At 44.0% G+C, this 25005-nt stretch overlaps 1 protein-coding gene across 10 annotated transcripts in view; it reads left to right on the top strand.

Annotated features, from left to right (window-relative positions):
* Positions 1-25005, top strand: part of LOC119651203 (collagen alpha chain CG42342) — a 259891-nt gene that overhangs the window by 193152 nt on the left and 41734 nt on the right. The window contains exon 17 of one of the 10 annotated variants that reach the window (XM_038054654.1): positions 9053-9519. The exons of the other annotated variants lie outside the window; for them this stretch is intronic. Within the exon in view, the coding sequence (XP_037910582.1) occupies positions 9053-9070 (18 nt within the window). The 3' untranslated portion in view covers positions 9071-9519. Of the gene's footprint in view, positions 1-9052; positions 9520-25005 lie in introns of those variants that run through there. 10 annotated transcript variants of the gene reach the window in all.

Raw genomic sequence — 25005 nt, forward strand, 5'->3', positions numbered from 1 at the left:
AATATTTAGACGACCACTTCCAAATCCACTGCCTATTGTAAACAGATTTTCATTGCCGGTCAGTAGAAACCCAGCTGAAGTTGTGGTGTCTCCTATATTCAAGCAGTGCGCTCCTGACATCGAGGCAGTGAAAGCCTAAAAACCTTGCACTGTTGTTGTTGCAGTTTCCGAGAGCATGCCTGTCCACCACATGCCCGAGCAAGGTGTTGTCAGACCTTGGTATTCAGATAACCCATCACAATCTTAATTTTGACAAGCCTGCCCTAAATTGCATGTAATTACTCGTAGAAATCATTCTTCTTCTTTATATTGAAAAGATCAAAAGGGCATGCCTTACCGTAGCTGTTAGAAACAGCCCGATTCCCGTCTGCCATTACTACGCTTTCCGGAATATAAAAGCACAGTGCCGGAAAAGAGAGGGAGTCCCACCATCACACTTTTCTTAGACCCAGAATGTCCAGCCTATATCGCGGCCACGTTCTGTTCTATTCTATCTGAGACAAGTGAATCTGGTGTTAGTGAGGTATTTAAAAGGAAAAATATCCTTAATGACACTAAGGAACCCTATTGCGTGAATTTCCAGAAGCAATTTTGCCTATTTTCTGTAATTTTGTAAAATGCCGATAAGGTCATTCACCGGACTAATTATCAAAAAAACATTAAGAAATGGTATTCTTTTAAACCGTGCCTTTTTTGCAAGTGCCCTGAACTTATTCTTCTATTGAAAATGGCTAAATAATATAAATAATGCTTTAAAAAGAACGAATTCATTTCATTCAAAAGAAAGACCATTGAAAAGTGGAGTCCGGCTGCAGTATGAACATTTCAGCTGTCATGAACAAATTTCTTCGTTTGAAATGCTTTACATATCTTCATTGTTACGTTATTCATCCTATCTTGCAGGTGAACATTTTTTCAGCAGTAGATACATCTTTCAGACTTGTATTCTCCTGCTTGCTCGGCGCCCTAAATTAAGTGGTGAAATCTGCTTAGTTTTTGTCCTTCAGACAAAGTCGGTCCTTGCCTTTGTGAAAATGGCTCCCTCCGGGTAACTTTTTGAACCAGTTTATTCTATAAGTTCCATGAATTCCCAAATTAATGGTGCCTTTTGTTGCTTTTAAGGCGTCGAATTTCTAATGACTAAGGTAAGTATTTTGTTGCAGCCTCCAGTTAGAAGTATTTCCACATTATTAAGGACAATATCCTTAAAGTTTCCACCAAAAATCACACCCAACTAACACTCAACGTGTTTGCAATATCAAAGTTGTCAATAATCACCGTGTTTGCGCGCCAACTAAAAGAGGTCACGTTAATTATTCCAGAACTTTACCTGTTAGTTCGGCCCCACTTCAGATATCTGTTCGCAAGTAATCCAGTCGCAGATTATGGTATAACACTGGGGCAGCATCCAAGCTTCCACACCACCATAATCCACGTAGTTTTACTTTTCATTCATATTCCATGTAGCCCCGCATGCTGAACACATACGGGGCTGCTCCATGGATGGAAGTCGCGATGGTCATAATTGCAGACACGAAGCAATTCCAGGTCCATGTAATGCAGATACCCGTACGGCTGCTGTGTCAGGGAAAAATGTTATGATCACAATACGGAAGGAAGAATAACATTTTAATAAGAGACTTTTATGAACGGAAATTGTTTGTTAGGCAACACACCATGCTACACCGATTTACTTCTTCGTGCTCGCTGCTCATGGGGAGGCTAAGGTGCCACATGGAGCCAACGAGGTGTAGATTGCATGGCTGCTGACTTCGGCCACTGCTGCTTGCTACTGTGTTAGCGGCCACCAATTAAGTTGCCTACACCTTCTAAATGCCACATAAATTTTGGATCAAGATGCTTGGAAGCCATGCAGGGTACCATAGGTAGACTTAATCAGATCCGCTGTTTTTTCCTGGCCATGCGTTTTCACGTTCCATGGAAGCATGGTAGGAACATCTGCAAAGCGAATGGGGCAGAATACGATTTAATTTGTGGTACTGCTCCGGAATTAATATGTAATGAGTCCCTAATAGGTTGTCTTGTAGTCTGTGTTGGCTGCTTCATTGTCCTTGGTCGAATTTATGAATATTCATTTCGGCATACAACAATGTTGTAGAACATAAGACATGGGGCATTTGGCAAGCAGACGTTCATTATTTACCAAAGGGCAACATACCACACCGACACATGAATATTCCTTACTCCTGAATTCTGGGAAATTAATCGAATGCACAATGTTTTTTCAACCAGCAACTAAATGTGGTTTGCTCCCTTCTACGGGAAAATTAATAATTGGCTTTTAATGTGTCCAAGGTTAACACTATGTAGTTTTTGTTTTGGCATTGAATAACTGAATAGTTAATACAATAATTAAGGATAAAATCCCTTCGTCTGATTTTCTAAGAAGTTTCCGTCATCATCAACGGCGCAACAATCGGTATCCGGTCTAGGCCTTCCTTAATAAGGAACTCCAGACATCCCGGTTTTGCGCCGAGGTCCACCAATTCGATATCCCTAAAAGCTGTCTGGCGTCCTGACCTACGCCATCACTTCATCTTAGGCAGGGTCTGCCTCGTCTTCTTTTTCTACCATAGATATTGCCCTTATAGACTTTCCGGGTGGAATCATCCTCATCCATACGGATTAAGTGATCCGCCCACCATAACCTATTGAGCCGAATTTTATCCACAACCTGATGGTCATGGTATCATAGATGGCTCATAGATTTCGTCGGTATGTAGATTACGGAATCGTCCATCCTCATGTAGGGGCCCAAAAATTCTTTCAAGGATTCTTCTTTCGAACACGGCCAAGAGTTTTTAGTGCTGATCTGCAGCTCAAGATCTCACGCCACCTGCTCGATCTGGGTGAAGACAGTTTGTACGTCTCGGGTGGCTGTTCCTCTGTTGTCGATATCGCCAGCATAGGCCAGTAGTTGGGTGGCCTTAAAGAGGATCGTACCTATTGCATTTACCTCAGCATCACGGATCATTTTCTCGAGGACTAGGTTAAAGAGGACGCATGATAGGGCATCCCCTTGTCGTAGACCATTGTTGATGTCGAATAGTCTTCAGAGTGATCCTGCAGATTTTATCTGGCCTCGCACATTGGTCAGGGTCAGCCTAGACAGTCTTATCAATTTCGCCGGGATATCGAATTCTATCATGGCCGTGTACAGTTTTACCTTGGCTATGCTATCATAGGCGGCTTTAAAGTCGATGTATAGATAGTGCAACTGGTGTCCATATTCCAACAGTTTTTCCATCGCCTGCCACAGAGAGAAAATCAGATCTGTTACTGATTTGCCTGGAGTGAAGTATCTTTGGTATGTGCCGATGATGTTCTGAGCGTATAGGGCTATCCGGCCCAGCAAAATAGGAGAATATCTTATAGATACCTCTATAATTGCTGCACTGTGTGATATCTCCCTTTTTATGTATGAGACAGATAATGCCTCGTTGCCAATCGTCAGGCATAGATTCGCTGCCCCATACCTTGAGCACAAGTTGATAAACCACTTGGTGTAATCGGTCGCCTCCATATTTAACCAATTCGGCTGTAATTCCATCGGCTCTTGGCGACTTATGATTTTTTGCCGATGAATTGCACGGACTGTTTCTCCTAAACTTGGTGGTGGCAGTATTTGTCCGTCGTCTTCAGTTGGCGGGACCTCCAACTCGCCGATGTTCTGGTTGTTCAGTAGTTCATCAAAGTACTCAACCCATCGCTCTAATATGCCCATTCTGTCGGAAATCAGATTTCTCTTTGTCACGGCAAGATGAGCATCGAGGTGTATAAGGCTTCATCCTGCTGACTTGTTGGTAAAACTTCCGCGCCTGGTGCGGTTGCTCCCTGTACTTTTCTAATTCACAGACTTGTTGGTTCTCCCAGGCTTCCTTTTTCCGTCTGTGAAGTCGCTTCTCCGCTCGACGAAGTTCGTGGTATGCGGCATTCTTCCATTCCGTTGCTAGCTTACATTCATCGTCAAACCAGCCGTTCCGACTTCTTTTGCGGCTGGGGCCAAGTATCTTAGTGGCCGTATCCATGATAACGTTCTTCAGGTGATTGTGAAGATCATTTGTTGGTGCTTCATCTCCAGGTCCTCCGTTAACTGCGGTTATTGCGGCATCCATTTCCCTCTTATAGGTGTCGCGGAGGGTTGTGTTGTGGTTGGCTTCAGTGTTCACTCTCACCTGATTGTCAGAGGGGATTCTAGGTGGTATATGGTGCAGTTGCTCTTCTCCAGGAAACCGGTCCCTGTCCATCGCATTTTAGATATCAAAGAGCAGTTATGATAAATGTTTCGTTATTATTCTTTGTCGATACATATATTTCCCGAAATTTTATAAGATTATTATAAAGAGATGATGATAATTTACTTAAAAAACCAAGTAGAGGAAAAATAATGAAAAATGCAACTCAATATTTCACAGTGATTAATTATTGTAATGTAATTTTATATTTATTTATTTAATTTTATAGAGCGCGACTGTCCGCAGTCACGGTTGGAGACAGAAGAGACCGGCTTATTTCCATGCGGTCTTTTCCTGTCCCAACCAACGGCACTTTCTCACCGCTAATCCCGTGGCGAGTTCTAAAACCAGTGAAGAGTTCCGCGCCATCTATTTATCCGCATTCGTAACATTCGAAATAAATTTCGAACATTCGAAATAAATTTCGAATGCTGCGAATCCTGCCGCGCCACATCACTCCGCCTCCAGATGAAACCTAGGGGGTTTCGGCGACCGATCCCGGAACTTCGTTCATTCTCAATCCACAAAGCGGACACGACGCTGCTTCGGGGCGCACACGGGTTTCAGTCTGGACAGAGAGACCGCCTTTTTGTGTCCACCGATCTCGAGCTGGAAGAAATGTTCTCCACACTCGAGAACACGGCACGGGCCCTCATATGGAGGCTGCAGCGGCTTCCGGACGGCATCCGTCCTGACCAAAACGTGCGTGCACGTGTCCAGTTCCTTGGGCGAACAGGCAGGTGTGGACGAGTGTCGGGTGGGTGGTGGCGCTTTGATGCGTCGGAGATTGTCCCTCAGCAGACGCACCAACTCCGACTCCGTGAGACCCGATCTCTTGTCGAAGACCGGATCGCTTGGGAGTCTTGGGTTCTCCCCGTATACCAGCTCTGCGGGGCTGGCAGCAAATTCCTCTCGTCGGGTTGTACGTAGGCCGAGTAGGACGAGAGGCAAGACTTGGGACCAGGACGGATCGTCACGTGCCATAATGGCGGCTTTCAGCGTCCGGTGCCAACGTTCTAGCATCCCATTGGATTGCGGGTGGTATGCAGTAGTCCGCTGGCGTTTAAAACCAAGGAGTTTGCCTAACTCGGAGAAAAGGGTGGACTCAAATTGCATTCCCTGGTCAGTGATGACCACTGCAGGGACGCCAAAGCGAGGTATCCACTCTCGACAGAGGGCTTCAGCACATGATTGCGCCGTAATGTCTTTCAGAGGTATTGCCTCAGGCCACCGCGTGAACCTGTCGATGATTGTGAGGCAATACTTATAACCGTGCGAGTCTCGCAAAGGCCCTATTATGTCGAGGTGTATGGTGTGGAAACGCTTGGTAGTGCGGGGGAATGAGCCCACTTCTTTCCTTACATGCCTGGAGACTTTACACTTCTGGCATGCGATGCACTCTCTGGCCCAGGAATTGATATCCTTGTTCATGGAGGGCCAGAAGTATTTTTCGGTGACTAACCGATTTGTTGTCCTGATGCCTGGAGGCGCCAAGTCGTAAACTGCGTGGAACACTTGCTTGCGAAATGTGGCCGGAATGTGTGGCCGAGGTCCCTTTTCCGAGTCTTCGCAGCAGAGAGAGAGGTTTGAGCCGAAGATGGGCAACTCCCGAAATTTGTATTTGGGGTTGGATTTGAGGCTCTGAAGTGCCGCGTCATCCTCCTGTGCCTTGGCAATAGTCGAGAAATCGAGTGAGGCAGGGATGTTAACTTCGGAGACACGAGACAAAGCGTCAGCAATTATATTGTCCTTGCCGGACACGTGCTGGATGTCTGACGTAAACTGGCTTATAAAGCTCAGATGTCGAAGCTGACGAGGGGACGCTTTGTCGGGCTTTTGTTTCAGAGCATATGTGAGAGGCTTATGGTCCGTGAACACTGTGAACGGCCTGCCTTCTAGAGAGAAACGGAAGTATTTGATGCTCAAGCACGCGGCGAGCAGTTCGCAATCGTAGGTACTGTAGTTCCGTTGAGCGGGATCCAACGGTTTCGAGAAGAAGCTCAACGGCTGCCAGACCTGATCCACCTTTTGGTGATGGGCAGCACCTACTGCGATGTCAGAGGCATCAACAAAAACGGCTAGGGGTGCATCTTGCAGAGGAAATGCCAAGAGTGTAGCATCAGCCAGTTTCTGTCGGGATTTATCGAACGCGCGGACAGCCTCTTCAGACCACACAATCTCCCATGTGTCTTTTGTTTTGGGGCCAGACAAGTACGCGTTCAAAACGGACTGGTGTTGGGCGGCCTTGGGCAGGAAACGACGGTAGAAGTTTAGCATGCCCAAGAACCTCCTCAACTCCCTCACTGTCTTCGGACGCGGGAAGCTTGTAATTGCTTGCACCTTGTCTGGGTCGGGCTGTATTCCTTCAGCGGAAATGGAGTGGCCGGGGAATCTCACCTGTTTTTGAAGGAACTTGCATTTCTCAACGTTTAGGACTAAACCGGCCTCAAGGAGGCGTTGAAAAATGCACTCGAGATGGGCTAAGTGCTCAGACTCAGTGGAAGAAGCGACCAAAACATCATCCAAATATACGAAACAGAAATGGAGGTTTCGCAGGACTGAGTGAATGAACCTTTGAAAGGTTTGCGCCTCATTGCACAATCCGAAAGTCATTCGGGTGAACTCGAAGAGTCCAAAGGGTGTGCATATTGCCGTCGTTGGAATGTCTTCAGGAGCTACTGGGATTTGGTGATAGGCCTTGGTTAAGTCCAAGGTCGAAAAGTTGCGGCAATTCCCGAGGTGATGCGCAAAGTCGTGGATGAGTGGAATTGGATATCGGTCAGGAACAGTCTGTGCATTTAGCCTTCTGTAATCCCCACAGGGGCGCCATTCGCCATTTGGCTTAGGGACCATATGCAGTGGGGAAGACCAACAGCTGTTTGAATGCCTGCAGATACCCTGTTGAACAAGTTTTTCAAATTCTTTCCGCGCAATAGCCAGTTTCTGGGATGGTAGAGGACGCACCTTCGAGAAGATCGGGGAAACAGTAGTGTTAATGTGGTGCTGCACATTGCGCTTTACTGGTTTTGAGAGACTACACTCGGTAGTAATCTCGCTGAACTTTTGGAGGAGTGTCCGAACACGAGAGTCGGTGATGTCTTCCAAAAGAACGGAAAGGTTATTGTCAGTGTGAGATACCACTTGGCCCGACAAATTAGGGTGGATCGTGGGGTCTGTAAGGGACTTATTTTGCAAGTCCACCAGCAACCCATAGTGACACAAGAAGTCCGCGCCTAATATGGGGAAGCTGACATCCGCCAGGATGAATCGCCACGGGAACGTCCTACGCAAGCCAAGACTCACGTCCACTTGCCTATACCCAAATGTGTTGATGCGGGAGGAATTTGCTGCCGCCAGTTTGAGCGGCTGTGGGTAAAGTCGATGATGCCGGGGTACGGGAAGAACCGAAACCTCCGCACCAATGTCGACTAGGTAGCTGCGCCTGCTGAGGAGGTCGAAAACAGTTAGGCGACGTGGCGCTGCGCTCTGGGTGGCCGTCGCCAAGACCCCTCGCGGACCTAGTTTTTTGCGGTAGGCGGGAATTTACACGGTAGCGTATATCTTGTTGCTTTATCTCCGAAGTTGCGATGGTACCAGCAAATACCTTTGTCCGCAAGCTGTCTTGACGACCTGCTACCCGAACGCCCTTTTCGTGTGGCAGACCATGAGCGAGCTCGCGATCTGGCACCCGAACACTGAGCGTACAACGTCGCCCGCATCTCGGCCACGCTGGCTGTTAAAGCGGCTATCTCGCGCCTTAAGTCGCTCACCTCATCCGACGGTGGTTGAACGGCCGTTATGGTTGGGCGTACGTATACCTCCTGCACCTGGTCGGCCGTCGCTGCCAGTTCCTCCAAGGAACCAGAAACGCAAGCTAGGATCGTCTGGGTGCCCTCCGGGAGCCGTCGCAGCCAAAGCGACTTGATCATGTCATCGCCGATCTTGCTCCCATCCAATTGCCTCATTTCGCGGAGCTTGTAACGCTGTAATATCAGCCCTATATTGGGACAGGGTATCGGCTAGCTGCTCATCAGCTTCATCTCTGTACAGGGAGCGCACGTTCCATGAGAAAATGCGCAAATCGTTAATCCGTTGTCGTTGCCGGGTCCGTCGTTTTAAAGTCCATCCTGTTCGAGGCTCCTTTCGTGGCTCCGTAACGTCCGTTTTCCGTGTAGGGTTGTCAGCCCTACCCAACCCCCAACCTGGAGGACCAGTTGGTACAATTTGTCCCGTTTTTAGGCGCGGGAGACTCGCCTTCATCCTTTTCCGTCTGCAGCTTTTCGTTACGAAAGAGCTCCCAGCGGTCACCATGTGGAGATGGAGATAGGGTTTGGTAGTAGAGCTGTTGGTGTTGTTTTAGCAGGCATTCCTCAGGTTTTATGCTCCATCGTGGGTACCAATCCACGTTTCGCCCTGGGACCTATACTACCCTTCGACCACCGAATAAATCGGGTGTGACAAACAAACAGACATCGAATTGATTCTAATAAGGTTTTATTTCACACAAAGCCTTAAAAAATCGATTTTCTGAAAATTTTGAAGCAGAAACTCCCTTCGCCAGAAACTTCTTGAAACAAAAGTAATTCCGCCACTGCATCTATAGCGCAGTTTGGTATCCAAAATGAAAAGCATTCGAAAATTGGTCCTAACATCATAATCACTGAAATGGATCAGATATTATTTGAGTTTAACTAACTTGAAAATCTTAGATGTAGTTCGTAGTTTAGCATAGTTTTAGTGAGTTAATAACACTACTAGAAACTAACCATGTTTTCTAATATTTTTTCTCCTAACAGGTGTGGCCTAATTACTAAAAGCCTATCATGTATTTGTAACCTTCCTTCAAACTTCACTAACTCTACCCTAATTGAAAATGAAACATAAAAATCAACGTCGTTATCAACGGTCAATCAAAATCTACATTAAAGTTCACGAAATTGAAAAAAAAGTTAGCAGAGTTAATACCAAAATCTAATTTTTACTTGTTAATTATTTGCGTAAAAGATACAAGCCGCAGCGGTCATACGGGACATGGCGTTAAATGTAAAAAAAATTAAATTAAAATTAATTCGGAATATAAAATTCAAGGAAAAAGTGTGTATGTGAGAGACTAAGTCGTAAATGTGAACCCAAACTGTTGATAGTCGACCATAAGGACATTTTGTTGTAATTGTGTAGAAGCAACGAGAGAACAAACAAAAGTGCTCCGAAATCTAATCGTCCATCCGTAACGTATCGCAGTAAATCTACTTAAAGTAATCATTTTTGTATGTAAATCAGATGAATTGGCCTCTGTAGTTGTTGTAAAAAGATTGATGCACTTGCCCATAAGGAAAATCGAATTAATTGAATGTTGCCGTAGAATTGGAGTTCAGTGAAATGTTTCAACCACAATTGAGCCCCTGAATGGCCCGGCGAACTCAATGCACCATTAATTTCGGTGATGAAAAGCGTTTGTGAATGCGTCTAAGCCTCATCGAGTTTAGTTAAAATGGATAATTCAAGCTCAAAGTGAATATGTAACATGTAAATACGTAGAATGTTTGTTTGTAACAGTCGAGAGTAGTCTTTAAGTTGAAACATTTGCATGAACTGGGAATGTTCGAAGGAATGTTCCCCTAGAAGGACTAGAGCCTCAAGTACTCGAGAAACCAAAAAAATCCTGATGGAGCTATGTCGAAATTAATACTTTAAATTTGTTCCCATGCCTGAATCCTAGACCGTGTCGCTAACACAACCACTCCTGTAAATTATACATATCACTATATATACCTACAAACATTGTTAGTTATCCAACAAACCAAATACATTTACGATATCCTTTCCTGACAAAGCAACTCGACGCAATCTCCCATGTAAGTATGCAGCAATTCGAGTACATTATTTTTAATTAAATTAATTGCTTTAAATTCTTCCAACGCTTTCAGTTCAGTTTTAATTTACTTCTCTGCCCGTCCTGGCTCCATGCGTGCACGTTGGGTACTTTGTTTCCTAATTTCCGTCTCCTCCTAATTTAGTGCAGTCCTAATGAAAAAATTCATTTATCGCAAATTGAACAAAGCGAAAAGTATAATTAAACAACTGAATTTTGCAGACAATAATTAGTAGAGCGTGATAGAAAATAGGTAAATTGAGAGCATTAGCGCCACGAGCAGGAGCAGCGTAATTGCAGGGTTGAGAGAGCGGCAGGACACCCGACTCGGTACTTTTTTTCAATTACCGCCTGGCTACATTGTTTCTCGCAAAATGAATTTAGGATGCTCTTACGCTTTTCTGCTTTCATCGAGGCGCGAAACAGGACCTTTTGAAAACATCCTGCGCTTTTCTATCTACACAGGTGCATGTATCGTTCTTCAAGTTGGGCTATTAAAGGAAGGTGCATTTTTGTACATAGCATTAGCGCGCATCGTTTTGGCTTCACAAAAAGGACGACACGGCAGACCTAGTTCCGACTCTTGTAGTGCCGTTTTTCACACATTTTCGTGCACTGTTTAACCCTTGGAAAAGCCTTGTACGGAAGCGTATCACATAAATTCATGAAACTTGCAGAAAAAAAAACAATTGATTCGTCCTCAAAAGTTTCAACGGTTTCCGCGCTGGCGGTGAAAGAATGGTGTCCCTGGATGAGACTAGAATGAACACCATCAAAGACGTCCTGAAATGAAAGTTGGCTTATAATAGTATACCTAAATACATACGGTATATCCGTAAATTTATAGCACTGAATTTGTGAAAGGATAAATTTCCCTTTTTATCCTGACATGAACATTAGTTGCTCCGTTTCAAAGTTTTGAAGTTGCTGCACCGCATGTTTTTGTTAATTTTTTCGCTGTGCAGTATTTCGCACATCTGCTACCAGAAACTGTTGCTCGAAAATAACGTGGATGAATAATGAACTTGTCATATTGTACCTTCGCATTGTCTGGCTTTTTCCAGATGTCCTGATTGTTTTCAAAATGAGCCAGTTGTTGTTTTCTCTTCACAATTCTTTAATATCTATTATAGAATCAGTGGTGCATGTTTCTGAATATCCTTACAGTTTGCCCGAATTTCAAATTATCTATTATTGTTCCATGGATTTCGTAAAAGCCTTTTAAGGAATCCATTATTGTTCTAGAAAATACACAAGAACGTTATGGATACGCTTTCAATGGAAAACTAAGATGGACAACTACTTAGCCTAGGAAATTATCCTTCAGGTGATAAAGTGTTGGGCGTTATCTGCTCCTTGTGAGTTATGCTCCCTATCTTCAAGACTTTTTACCTATCATAGCATTCAAGATTGTCGAAGGAAGTATTCCACTTAACAAAGCAAAAAGGACTTCCTATTTTTATGACCTTTCTGAGTTATTGTTATCGTCAGAAGTTAAATAAACACTTTGCAACCTATCGTTACAATCAGCAGGATTTGGTATCTTCCGCATTTCGTCGCATGTTAGCGCTATTGCTATTGCAAATGCTACAAAATACGTACCACCGTCACAACTTGCTTAAATCTCTGACTTGCTTTTTTCGAGCAACAATCACATTTCCTTCCCTTTATATTTTCGGAATGTTTGCTAAGGACTGTACCTACAAGGTTGTCTGCATAAATCGTCAAGGGATAACACTCATGCTCTTTCAAGTCGTTCTTATTTTTCATTCTTCGGTAATAATAACAATTCAATGCAACCAATCCCTCCAGCTAACTTGATTCCTCAAATCCTTTTTTTTTGTTGTATCGTCAGCAAAGCCTTATCTGGGCCTACGTCACAACGTCTGCTTGTTTTTTGAAAACGCGCTTATTTTTGTTGTATAGACTTCATCAACCAACGATAACCGGTCCAAGAATTTATTCTAGAATTTTACAACTAAATATACCAATAGAGTCCTTCACACAGGCCTGACAAAAAGGGGGAAGGAAGAAGGTGATGACCCCGCGTCCATAGTTTTTTCACAAAGGCTTTAATAAAACCAAATAGATATTTTGGTAATTCACCTAAGTTTGGATTTTCCCCTCAAAGTCACATAAATGTTCTCTTCTTCAGCTTTTGTCCCGTTCAAAAGTAAGGATAACTCGTCTTGGTCGATTACGCCATTTTATTCGGTCATACGCCCGATGTGGACGGAAACAATAAGCTCTCAAATCACTATCCAAAGTATCAAGAAAAAGTTGTTTCAGTTGATATTTCGACTGTTTCCATTCGACTTCGATGTTCAGACCAATCTTGGCAAGTGAGTTCTCATCAGTGCGAATTTCATGTCCATACTATCGAAGACGTCTCTACTGCAATTTCTCCAATTTATCCTAATTTCGGATGGGATCATGGCGTGTTACGACACTGGTCCAATGCAACGTTTTCGCCTTCATTAACGTGAGACGTCGTTCATTATCTTTTAGAGTCTGACAACACTCAAGACCACAGAAGGCAACAGAGCGGATGACTCTGTGGGGGATTTGGAATTTGAGACGTTCGTTGATCACATCGATCACAAAAAACGCCAATTGAGGAACATCGCTCCATCCAAGTTCCGCCAATGGATGAAGCAATTAGGTACCGCAAAATAACTCAGCGCTCGAACTCTTCTGACACCAGTTGTTGCCAATACCTTTTGTAGATTCAGAAATGCAACATGGAAAAATTGATATTTCCTTCGGTGTTTCTCCATAAGTAACCGGGCGATATATTGCTCGAACATTCTTATTTGAACGTTGTCGCGCGTAGCGTTATGAAGAATGCGTTCAAAAATCTTCATTTTTTCTTATTGGAACGGTCGTGCGTGGAGGTGGAAATCTTAAAAAGACACTGCTGCGCCAAGTTGCAACAGTGTGTGTTATTCTCAACCACTAAAACCACCCTCCCTACTCCGCCTATATCCCCGCAGGACCACCGTGAAGTATTACTTCGCGAGGAGAGCTCTGGTTTACACCAGCAGTCATCTAAGTTTCCGGGCTTTCTAAAGCTTTTCTTGGATTGTAGTTACTCTTGCAGTTATCGCATTTCAAGTTGCTTCCGATCTTAGTATCTCCTCCACGAAATTATGGGGTCCGATAACTGCCTTGAAGTAGTCGTTTAGCCTTTCTCTTTCAATCGCGAATCAGATCCTCGGGTATAGCGGCGCATTGGGGACAGTCTTGGAACTTATCCGATTCTAAGCGATTCAAGTACTTCCTGAATCCACCGTGTCCCGTAAGGAACTGTGTTAGGTGGTAATTCAATACTCCATGGTTTCACTCGACCCATCTCCTAATACAGCAGTGTATGAATATAGCGGCCTTTTCCTGAATTATCCCACCTTCTAGTGGTTTTTTGGAAGTTCGCAGCCATTCCGAACGGATTCGCCTACCTTTTCCGGGAGAGACAATGTTCCTCATTCGCTAGGAGATCCAAAGGAATCATGCCCGCAATAACATATACTGCCTCATCGGATGCTGTCCTATATGCGCTGTACACCGATTGACCGGTATGTCGAACTCACCCTTCTCTAATTTACGATGTTGTCCAGTGCTCCCTTCCAGACAGAAGCCGCGCATAGCAGGATGGATTTCACCACCCTGCGATAAACAGCCGGCGACTAGATTTTGGCTCTCCAACATCAGGCATCATCCCTGTTGTTTTTTTGCGCGCATTGTGCAGGTGTCTCTTAAGGCTCAACTTGGCATCGATCATTACTCCCAGATATCAAATAGTTCAACCCGGATTTTGACACTATTGTTTTTGATCGATAACAAGGACCGCTTTGTTTTATCTCCCGCCTGGTCCAATTTCACCATCTGTACCCATGTTCTGGTGTCATGAATGGTTTCACTTCCACACAGTTCCACGCAGTCGGGGTGTTACACAGCTACTACCACTGCCAGGCATCTGCAAAACCAATTAACGTTGCCTCCTGTGGAACGCGAAGGCCAACCACGCTGTCATAGATTATGTTCCACAGCAGGGGCCTTGGGGAACACCTGCTGTGTTAACATATTTTTTCAGCGCATCATCCGTTTCATACCAAATAAATCTTTCCGAGAGGTAACTGCAACAGTTTCTAGTTTCTACAGTGAAATGTTGTTTCTTTTATTACCTTGACCACTGAATAGTGACAACGGTTTGAAGTGATCATTTGCCTTTCGGTTTAACATAAGATAAATAAGCATATCTACATAGTCCAGATCGCGATCACCTATTGCGTTCATTTTTTTCTTCATCTTCTTAGACCAACTTTTTAAAGTTTTGTGGATAACAAAACTTTATTAAAACCGGTTTACTGTTTGTCTGTCTGCCTGCCTTTTTTCCCGAAGGTTGAAATCTTCGCAAAGTACTGAGATTTAATTACCAGCATGCAGGATTTTTACCCACCAAATCCTAATTCCTATCGTCTTTCCAGGCCCCCACCGCATAGTACATCGCGGAATAAAGAAACCAAATGCGCCTTTCGTGCCCCTTCCGTTTCTCTCAGCCAATATCTAAACTGCCGAACCATGCGGCTAATTGCAACGCAATTCCCGTGGCATGAACGCATTTCCCATATTAGGCTTTTTGTACTACCGTCCTACCCAATATCTCCTCTAATCTCTTCCTTACCTCTACTAATCTGCGCAACGGAAAAATATACATTCCGAATCCTCTCCGAATCTATATAGGTATCTATCGCATCTTACAATCCCCGAGCGGAATGAAGTGAGATTGAAGTTTATCTTTCCAGGGCTTCTTTGCGAATCTGTCGGTCCATCGACCTTTCAGCCTGTCCCATGGTTTTTTGTCATTTGCTCAATAATTCCTCCCCTTCGCACTTCTCAAGTGCCATTCAGACGTCCATTAAAAAAAATTAATGGTAGTATACTCGCATTATTATATTTGGTAAATTTAGTACAACCACCACCTTAAGAGACAAAGCATGGGCATCACATTGAAGTGAATATTTGGATCACCCAGCCTCCAGTTTTTGATAGTGGCCTTTCCAGTGAAAATCTGTCGAAGAATCTGTTTTCGCTGAATACTGCCGGGTAAAGTGTCAAAGAGAAGCAGTTTGTGATTTGTAAATTCTGAAGCATATTTTAGTCTTGATGATGGTTGGAAAGAGGGAAAATGAAAAGTCATCAAGTGCGTCCTTAAAAGACATAACCTGTTCTAAAAAATCACCAAACTTGCAATGGTGCGACAGCCCAATTCGCAGCAGTTTTCATTCTTTCAGGTAACCGCATCTTACAGTTCAGTATTCTCAGATGGTCTCCCCTTTCTACTTCGTTTTACATTTTCCTAAAATGTTCTTAACTTGCAGGTTAGACGATTGCCCAGCTTGCAGTTTGAATGATTGCCTTCAGCTAAATACTTCAGTACCTCTTTAGGTGGTCTCGTTTGATATGACTAGCCCATTCAAATTTTCAGAGTTTCATTAAAAACCATCTGGTATGCTTTGCGGGAATAGAAAGTGCCAGAAGAACTGATGCGGTAAACTCTACAGCGGTCCCAAGAGTAAAGTTCGAAATATGGCAAGTATATCAAAACTTGTTCATCAAGGAAACGCCCTCTCGCCATCTTTTTTGTTCTTGTCATGAACTCTGTTACCCAATACATTCAAATTCCAGCGTTCTACACACTTCTCTATGCTCTGGCGTCTCATAATAAAACTGATCTTCAACAACTTATCTGAAAATGAATTTGAACAAAACAGAATTTTCGACAACCAACCCAATGAAGCAGACACTATCTCTGTCAGTGGCAATGACATGCCGAAAACTGAGCGGTTTAAATATCTGGCATCAATGCTATCGGCATCGGGGCTATCGGGAATGAAGTGTGGTTCCACAACTGACGTTGTTTGTGATCGACGCATAGTATACCATAGTGTCGTCTTTATGATTCTGAATGCTGCTGATAGTCCTAGCGAGATGGAGATTTGAAAAACTCCCGAATTATCCCAGATCAGGCCTGTGACCGAGGGATATGGTGCAATCAATCAAGACCCACTGACCCCGCTACTGAATGGGACAAAGGCTAAAGAAGACGAGGGAGATTAAAACTCCTCTGGTGACTCATTGAACAGTTGAAACACCACTACTCATATTATCGAATATGCTAGTGCTTCCTTGCTACTTTGAAGCAAATATTTCTTGAAAAACCCTCCCATTTCAAAGTTAAATCTCATTTCTGGCGTTTGATCATCGTCCATGCCTGACACTCACATAGAAAAGTGAGCTATATTAGGGTTTTGTAAACTCATAACTTACTTTTACGGTGGATGGCTTTCGATTGCAACAATCGGAGAAAGACGAAGTACATTGGGTTCTCTGTAGTAACATACAGTTGTGTTCCCACCTTCGTGTTCTTATAATTAGTAAGTTACAATCCTAAGTAAACAAAACTGTTGCTTGTTGATGTCATCTACCATAATATTCTATCTAGTTTTGAGGTACTTCCCCTTTTAAGTCAAGAATTTTGTTTGATTTTCGTTGACTTTGAACCCAATTCCTCTCAGTAGCCAGCGCAATAATAAACTTTTTTTCATCACGATGCACACTACGCTAGACCTGAGATTAGCAGTGCTGTGGGAAAGCACGTAATATTGACCCACACTCGTACCGACAGTAAAAAGCTGCTATTCAGAAAGAATCATGACAAACGATTTCGTCCAGGCGGGAGGCAACTCATCAGACGCTGCCACACCTCTGCTATGGGGGCAGCGTGGCGAAAGTGGCAACGTATGGAAATGACTCCGTCTTATATAATTGCAAACACGGCAAGGATGTGAAGTATATCCAACTTAAAACCGCCAGTACTTTAAGCCTCAGCTACTTGATGTTGGATCAAACCAGATGGCAGCCTACTCTCACTTTCTAGGTCCACGGACCCATCGTTTCGGACATAGCACCCAAGTATTCAAAAAGTAGAAAGAAAGATGACTAACGGTTCTGTCCAGGGCAGAGGCAACTCATAAGCGACAAAACATGTTTTGCGATTATATAAAAATGAGCGACCTTTCAGTCACGCTGCTCCAAAGAAGGCATAGGTAAGGCAGCGTCTGATGAGTTGCCTCTGCCCTGGACGAAAGTATTAGTCATCTTTCTTTCTACTTTTTGAATACTGAGTGCTTTGCCTAAAACGAGCGGTGAAGTGAAGGTAAGTTACTCTCCATGTGGGCCGGCCCAACATCAAGTAGATGTGGCCTTACGATCCCTCACATTCCAACGAAAAAAAACTCAGCTCTTCGCCCTCATACACTCGCTTTGCTTTCACGTTTCGGTTGGTTCTCAGCTAGATGTTATAGCGCCCCTACCAGACGTGATCGAAGACTTGACTTGCCCCAGAAAAAAAACTAATTTTGATGGTGGCCCAATGATCATCAATATTCTCCGACGGACTGTTCAAATTATTTATCGATCGGCAAAAAAGGTAGTCCTCCTCCTAACGGCGGCTATGTCAAGGCAATAACAATGTGACCTTTAGGAGACCGCTCCTGGACTGCATTGAGTTGTTCGTAGAAAGCCCTCTGTTTTGTTTGTAAAACAAAACCTTATTAAAATCTATTCATTGCAAGCTAGGTTTTTTTTTAAATTTTCCTAGGGAATTTTGAGAATTGAAGCGATTGCACTTATTAAGATTGTTTATACTGCACAACTTACCATAGTTGAAAAGACTTAGTCTGTATCACTTAAATATTGATTGTATCTGAACATGAATTGATTTACACTAATAAAGCTATCTATCTACTTATCTATCTATCTAAAATCTATTCAATATTTGTCGGTCTGTCAAATGAACTTTTCTCAGAAGTGACTATATCGAGTAACACGAAATTTGGTGAGAAAATGGGAACTGTCAACGCCCAGGCATGTACCGAGTTACATCTTTCTACCTTGTGATTAAGGGGGGGGAGGTCCTCATATATGCAAAAATGCAAAAGTAGGGTGGACATTTTTCTCTCACCATATAGTCATGTTGGGTACCAAATGAAAGGTCTTGATTAGAATTTTTCTACTTCTTCATTCGATACCAGTCTTAGTTTTGATATTTGTCGAAAAGGCAACAATAATGTTTTCACTTCTCGACCACCGCATGATTCCCACCCGGGCCTGGTTTTCCCACATAATTTTTACCACGGGCACGAATGTCCTCTCTACGGCCCTGGTACCAATTTCCGTGACTATCGACTCATCCGCGTTGCTGTAATTACTCGAATATTTATTTTTGGCACAAAAGGATTCTCGCTGGACATAAACATGGTGGTCAGCATCTCTTTTTCGACCTGCGTGTAATTTTTCACCGCTCTACCCAACGACCTCCTGGATGACGTACGGACTAGGCAATTTTCAGAGAAAACCCACAGTCAAATTATTTCGCTCAAAAAGTGGCTCGTTTATTTTCAATGATTACTGACCACAAGTTTTCAAAATGACTTGGAGCCTGGTTCGAGTAATTCTTAAGACCCGTTCCGCAACTACTTCTGCATTTCGTGGAAAAACCTCACTTGGTTTCGTCTTTAAGGAGGAATCCTTTTTTTCACATCCCGAAACCAGAGCTAAATTTAATGTGAGTGCATTACATTACTGCAGCAGAAGCCATATTCATCTGGTCCAGTTTCAAAAACCTAAAGTTGTCCTAAATGTCGGCACTTGGCCACTTTTCTCAACAATCGGGGACATGCTTCCAAGTTTTTCAATTAGTCTCCTCAACTCTACGTCCATATTTACCAATCCACCTCAACGGGATATCGAATAAAGTGCGGATTCGATAAATTTACATTTACCTGTCCTGCATTTTGATTTTCAAGATCCAAGCCCAACATGATGAAAATTTGAATGTTTATCAATAAAAAACCGTGTCTGAAACCCAAATAATTTTTAATTTCTTCTGTGAATATTCCGAATTAATTGCCTGAACGAACTAAAAATTGATTGCAGCAACTCCTCCGCCACAAGTGCATTCCCATTGAATGTTTGCCCAGACGCTGTTTGTTTTTAAATGCACCGAACTTATGCAAATGGCTCTCATTCATATTCCACGGAATTCCCACTAAAAGCCTCGCTGAATTTATAGCAAATGAATTTAAAATGAAACATGGCCCACGTCATCTTGTTTTCGCCTAATACCCCTATCTGCGATCTGGGCCGGTTCCTACAGGGAAGGATACATATCTAACTACATTTTACCAATAAATATTGTAAATGCATAAATCTTCTCTTCTCCAGCGAAATGCGTGTGGTGGCAACGTAACTTTGCGCTATAAATAATGTCGGCCGTGCGAAACAGGTGCCAAAAATATCATTGTCCGCTGGGCCGAATGCAACTACCGCATCCACCGGCACATAGACGTTGATTGCATCCACACAATGCATTATTGATCGTTGAACCCGATGCCATAACTTAAGCGACTATTTGTCCGGTGACGTTGCAATTCAAATGGGAATCGGATTATTCGGAAATGAATGCATGCATGCAACAATAATTACTATAATAGCCATGTGATTGCTTGCCTGCATAGGGAAGAGCATGGCCAATTCGGAATTGGTTTATTTTTCGCGACTTGGAATGGCTTAATGCGAATTGGAGTGAAGTTTACCAGTCCATGCTCAACTTTTCCTATCAATTTAACGGTTTTCCCATCACTTTCTGGGATAGAAGTAGTAGTTAGTCCTTCTCCTTCAATGTATCCTTCAGAAGTTTCTATCGTCTTCCCTATTTCGAATAAGTTCCGTTCGAATCTGTAACTTTGTTTTACGTAGTAATCCTTTCTCAGTTTTCCCAGGACAAGTGTGCGGTTGGCATTTTGACCCCCCACTGCACAAACCCAGCCGTCTATATATGAAACAGTCGCAACCTATGTTGCAAATTTTAAAATAATCCTTGTAATTATTATGGCCCCATTGTATTTGCCTATTATGAGATGCAAATAAGTTTTGTTTTACAAATTCATTTCGGCATCATATTCAAACAATAGTGTGCAATCATTTGCGTAGGGCCAGGCTTTAATTGCATCCTCATTTTTACCTCTTCCCAAATTTTATGTGTAGCATTCATCAATTCCCGTCTAGTATCTCATTGTATCGTGAACAAATACGCGGCTTAAATTATTATCTTTATCCTAGACTTTAATTATTTCAGGGAAAAAAGGTTTTAAAGAGTTGGTCTTGAATATCACAATAAAGGAGAAAATACTAAAAAATAAAGCACTGAAAAACTCTTAACTGCTTGCATCAATATGACTGCAATCTTATTAGCATTTTGAAGCCTGTGAGTTGGAGCTTAAGAATACACTCAAAGCCTTCCCTGCTTGTCGTAAGAGGCGACTGGAAAGAATGAAAGTCCTGGGGGTTTAACGTGAGTACCTGCCGTGTAAGTATAATCCTACGGTCCTCTTCGGACACGGATTGGTTTGAGGACCACAATCAGAGCCCCGCCATAACTGGCACAGCGGTACTGGTTTATACTGATTCATACCAATGGATGCAAGGCGTATCTAACAACTCTGCCGCAACTAAGGGGTACGGCACCCAAGTTGTACAGTGCAACTCCACGCTTAAGCTCCGAGGAGCTCTGCCCCGGATGTAGACATAACTACAACTACCATGAAACTCCCACAAGGGGGCCAACCGCAAATAACCGGGCCGAGAACACATTCTCCAGGAATTCTTCTGAAGAATATGGTCTCAGACGACCGTCCCGGTTCCCATGGTACCAGATAACCTCTGGTGAGGCTTCGTGGTCAAAACCACTTCAGATGAGTCCCTTGCAGACTCGGGTCTGATCGCCCTCCTCGAGTACGTGGGGATGGTACTCCACAACGAGTTAACTAGAATTATTATAGTTCGAAGCGGAGAATCACATCGAAACCTTTCCACCAGTCAACAACCGCTCTGCATACAATACAACACAAAAGACGTCACAACACACTAACACAAAACACACAGAACTGGTGGCTATCCACCCAACATACTGTAGGCGAAGCAACGTCGAGAAACTCCCCCTTCGTTGGAAGGCAGTCCGCGCGAACACATTAGCGCATCGAAATATCTCACTGCTAGCAAGGCACTGACTAAAATCAAAGATACCGTTCACCACATGAACGCCCATGTCGTCTAGATTGCGGATGTCACAATACGCCGGACAGACACAGAACACATGGAACCAGTCCTCTGGAGGAAGCCCATCTCGAGCCCGAAGTCCACGACGGAACTTCCTCTGGCAGACACATATCTGACGTACTTATACGTGACCCGACCTTTCCCACATTCGTTCCATCTAAGCTGCCACTTAGATGTTACCCTCACGTCTAACAGCCTTTTGTCTGCAAGCGGGCCTAGCCCCTGCACCTGATCAAAACTTACTAAATCGGTTTGCAGCGAAGGTACGCTCCTCCTGATCCTGTAGGCCGTCGCATGCCGGACTACCTCCAGATCAAGAGGAGGTAGAGGCAGTACGACATACAGGAAGACACGATAACAACGCCACTCGCTGACAAGCGTAGAGCAGTTCCCTGCCCTGCACCGTTATTGCAAAATCACACCCGTACGTACAACATGCAAAGAAGAGTCCCACATAAATGGATCTAGCAGTTCTCCTGCTTAGACTCCATTCACACGCCTCAACATACACACCAATGTAGTCAAGCGTAGCTTAAGCTCGCGCAGGTGCGCACCCAAGTACATGCGTTCTGTGATCGTGACTCCCAAATATGTCACTTTCTGCCGGTATTTCAATGGAACTGTCCGAATAGCTCAGTGGTTAGAGCACTGGGTTGTCATACGGAAGGCCGCGGTTCAAATCTCACTGGTGGCAGTGGGATTTGTATCGTGACTTGACATCGGATACCAGTTGACTCAGCTGTGAATGAGTACCTGAGTCAAATCAAGGTAATAATCTCGGGTGAGCGCAATGCCGACCACATTGCCACCTACCGTTCACTGTAGTGTACCGTTACGATCTTGAATGAATTGCTCTAACACACTTCAAGGCCCTGATCCAATATGGATTGTTGCGCCAACGATTATTATTATTATTTCAATGGAACTCCATTGAGTTTAACACATGGCGTACGACGTAGGTAGCCTTTCAGCATCATCGCGACGGTTTTTTCCGTTGAGACGGCGACACCGAATTTCAAAGACCACGCGTTAACGATGCGCATGTACTCAGTGCCCTGCTGCTCGACCTCAAGTCGTGTGTTCCCCTCAACAAGAATGAGGAGATAATTCGCGTAGGCAACACATTCTGCAACGGTCGAACCTGCGATAGATCCCTGTGGGCAGCCGCGCTCCACGTTCACCCACACACGCTCATTGGCACCTTGGACGAATGCTTTTCTACCAAGGAAGTAGCTCTTCCTACTACTGTCTGTCAGACATCAGATGATTCTCTCCAGGATCTTACCAAGGGCCGGGAGAAGAGATATCGCCCTGTATGAACGAGCATTACTCCTATCCTTCTCTGGCGACTTCAGGAGCACAACCACCCTGTCAGTCTTCCAGAATGCAGGGAAATACGTTTGGTGCCCAGAGTTCACCGTTCGCGGCCATATCTTAATCTCTGTGACCCTCGAAGGAGTACCAGTTCAAGAAATCGGAAGAAGATTCTACTTTGATCGATACAGTAACCTTTTGGAATTCTGGATATTAGAGTAGTATTTATTTGTTGCCCTTATAGGCTTTCCGGGCTGGGTCATCCTCATCCATACGGATTAAGTGATCCGCCCACCGTAACCTATTGAGCCGAATTTTATCCACAACCTGACGGCCATGGTATCGCTCATAGATTTCGTCGTTATATAAGCTACGGAATCATCCATCCCCACCTAAGGGGCCAAAAATTCTTCGAAGGATTCTTCTGTCGAATGCGGCCAAAAGTTTACAATTTTTCTTGCTAAAAACCCAAGTCTCCGAGGAATACCTGAGGACTGGCAAGATCATTGTCTCGAACAGTAAGAGCTTTGGCCCTATGGTGAGACGGTTGGAACGTTTTGTAAGTTGAAATAGGCTCTGTTGGCTGCCAACGACCCTGAGCGGATTTCACCATCGCAGCTGTTATCGGTTGTGGATTTGACCAGTGCGGTTTGATGCTGTTGGTTGGTAGGTTTTTGGTGCTGACGTTGCCACGATATATTTTGTCTTGCCTTCATGTGCAGCCCAAGATCTCGCGCCGCCTGCTCAATCTGGATGAAGGCAGCTTCTATATCTCGGGTCGTTCTTCCCATGATGTCAATATCGTCAGCATAGGCCAGTAGTTGGTTGGACTTAAAGAGGATCGTACCTCTTACATTTACCTCAGCATCACGGATCACTTTCTCAAGGGCCAAGTTAAAGAGGACGCATGATAGGGCATCCCCTCGTCGTAGACCGTTGTTTGTGTCGAATGGTCTTGATTGTGATCCTGCTGCTTTTATCTGGCCTCGCACATTGGTCAGGGTCAGCTTAGTCAATCTCAATTTATCAATTTCGTCGGGATACCGAATTCTCTCATGCCGTGTACAGTTTTACCCTGGCTATGCTATCATAGGCGGTTTTAAAGTCGATGAACAGATGGTGCAACTGATGTCCATACTCCAACAGTTCTTCCATCGCTTGCCGCGCAGAGAAAATCTGATCTGTTGCTGATTTGTCTGGACGGAAGCCTCTTCTGTATGGGCCAATGAGCTGCTACACTATATGATATCCCTCTTTTTATGTAAGAGACAGATAATGCCGCGTTGCCAATCGTCAGGCATTGATTGGCTCTGCTATGCTTTGAGCATCAGTTGACGAACCGCTTGCTTTAATTGGTTTAACCAATTCGGCTGTAATTCCATCGGCTCCTGGCGACTTATGGTTTTTAAGACGATGAGTTGCACGGACTGTTTCTTCTTTACTTGCAAGTGGTAGTATTTGTCTGTCGTCTTCAGTTGGCGGGACCTCCAACTCCCCGATATTTTAGTTGTTGAGCAGTTCACCAAAATACTCGACTTATCGCTCCAATATGCCCATTCGGTCGGGGTCTATACAGGAAGCGCAAGTTCCATGAGACAATGCGGAAATCGTTAATCCGTTGTCATTACCGGGTTCATCGTTGTAAAATCCATCCTGTCCGAGGCTCCTTCCGCGGCTTCGTAACATCGGTTTTCCGTGTAGGGTTGTCAGTCCTACCCAACTCCCAATCTGGAGGACCAGTTGGTACATTTTGACCCGTTTTTTAGACGCGGGAGACTCGACCTCATCCATCTTATCTGCAGTTTTTCATAAAGAAAGAACTCCCAGCGATCACCACGTGGAGGTGGAGATAGGGTTTGGTAATAGAACTGTTGTTGTTGGTTGAGCGGGTGTTTCCCAGGTTTTATGCTCTATCGTGGGTACCAATCGCCCTATACCACCCTTTAACCGCTTGATGCCTCGAGAAAATGCAGTCCTTACAGTTGGGAGGAGTATCTTCCAAAACTGTTCACACCACTCAGTATCATAACCTTTTGGATTGGTATATAATGGTAAGTAGGTCCATCTCGGCAAAGTCCTTTTTTGCCGAGACAAAACTACTTAAAAATAGTGATGGTTTGGCACCTGGAGTTCACCGTTTGCGGCCGCATTTTAACCCTTGTGACGTTCCTCCGTCCAGCGCGCTAGTAACAACTTGACTTGTGGTTCTACTTTCATCGATACTATCAAAGGTTACTGGAATTCTGAATATCAGAGCAGTATTTAATTGTTGATCTCTAATGATGGATGAGTTTGCCTATAAGATCAGTTGGCAAATATTTGAAGATTGAAAACACTATTAACGAGCGTCCAAAACTGAATTCGTCTGCAAAGTTTTTTATTTAT

This window comes from Hermetia illucens, chromosome 3 (assembly GCF_905115235.1).
Source record: "Hermetia illucens chromosome 3, iHerIll2.2.curated.20191125, whole genome shotgun sequence".
In the NCBI taxonomy this organism is placed as follows: Eukaryota; Metazoa; Arthropoda; class Insecta; order Diptera; family Stratiomyidae; genus Hermetia; species Hermetia illucens.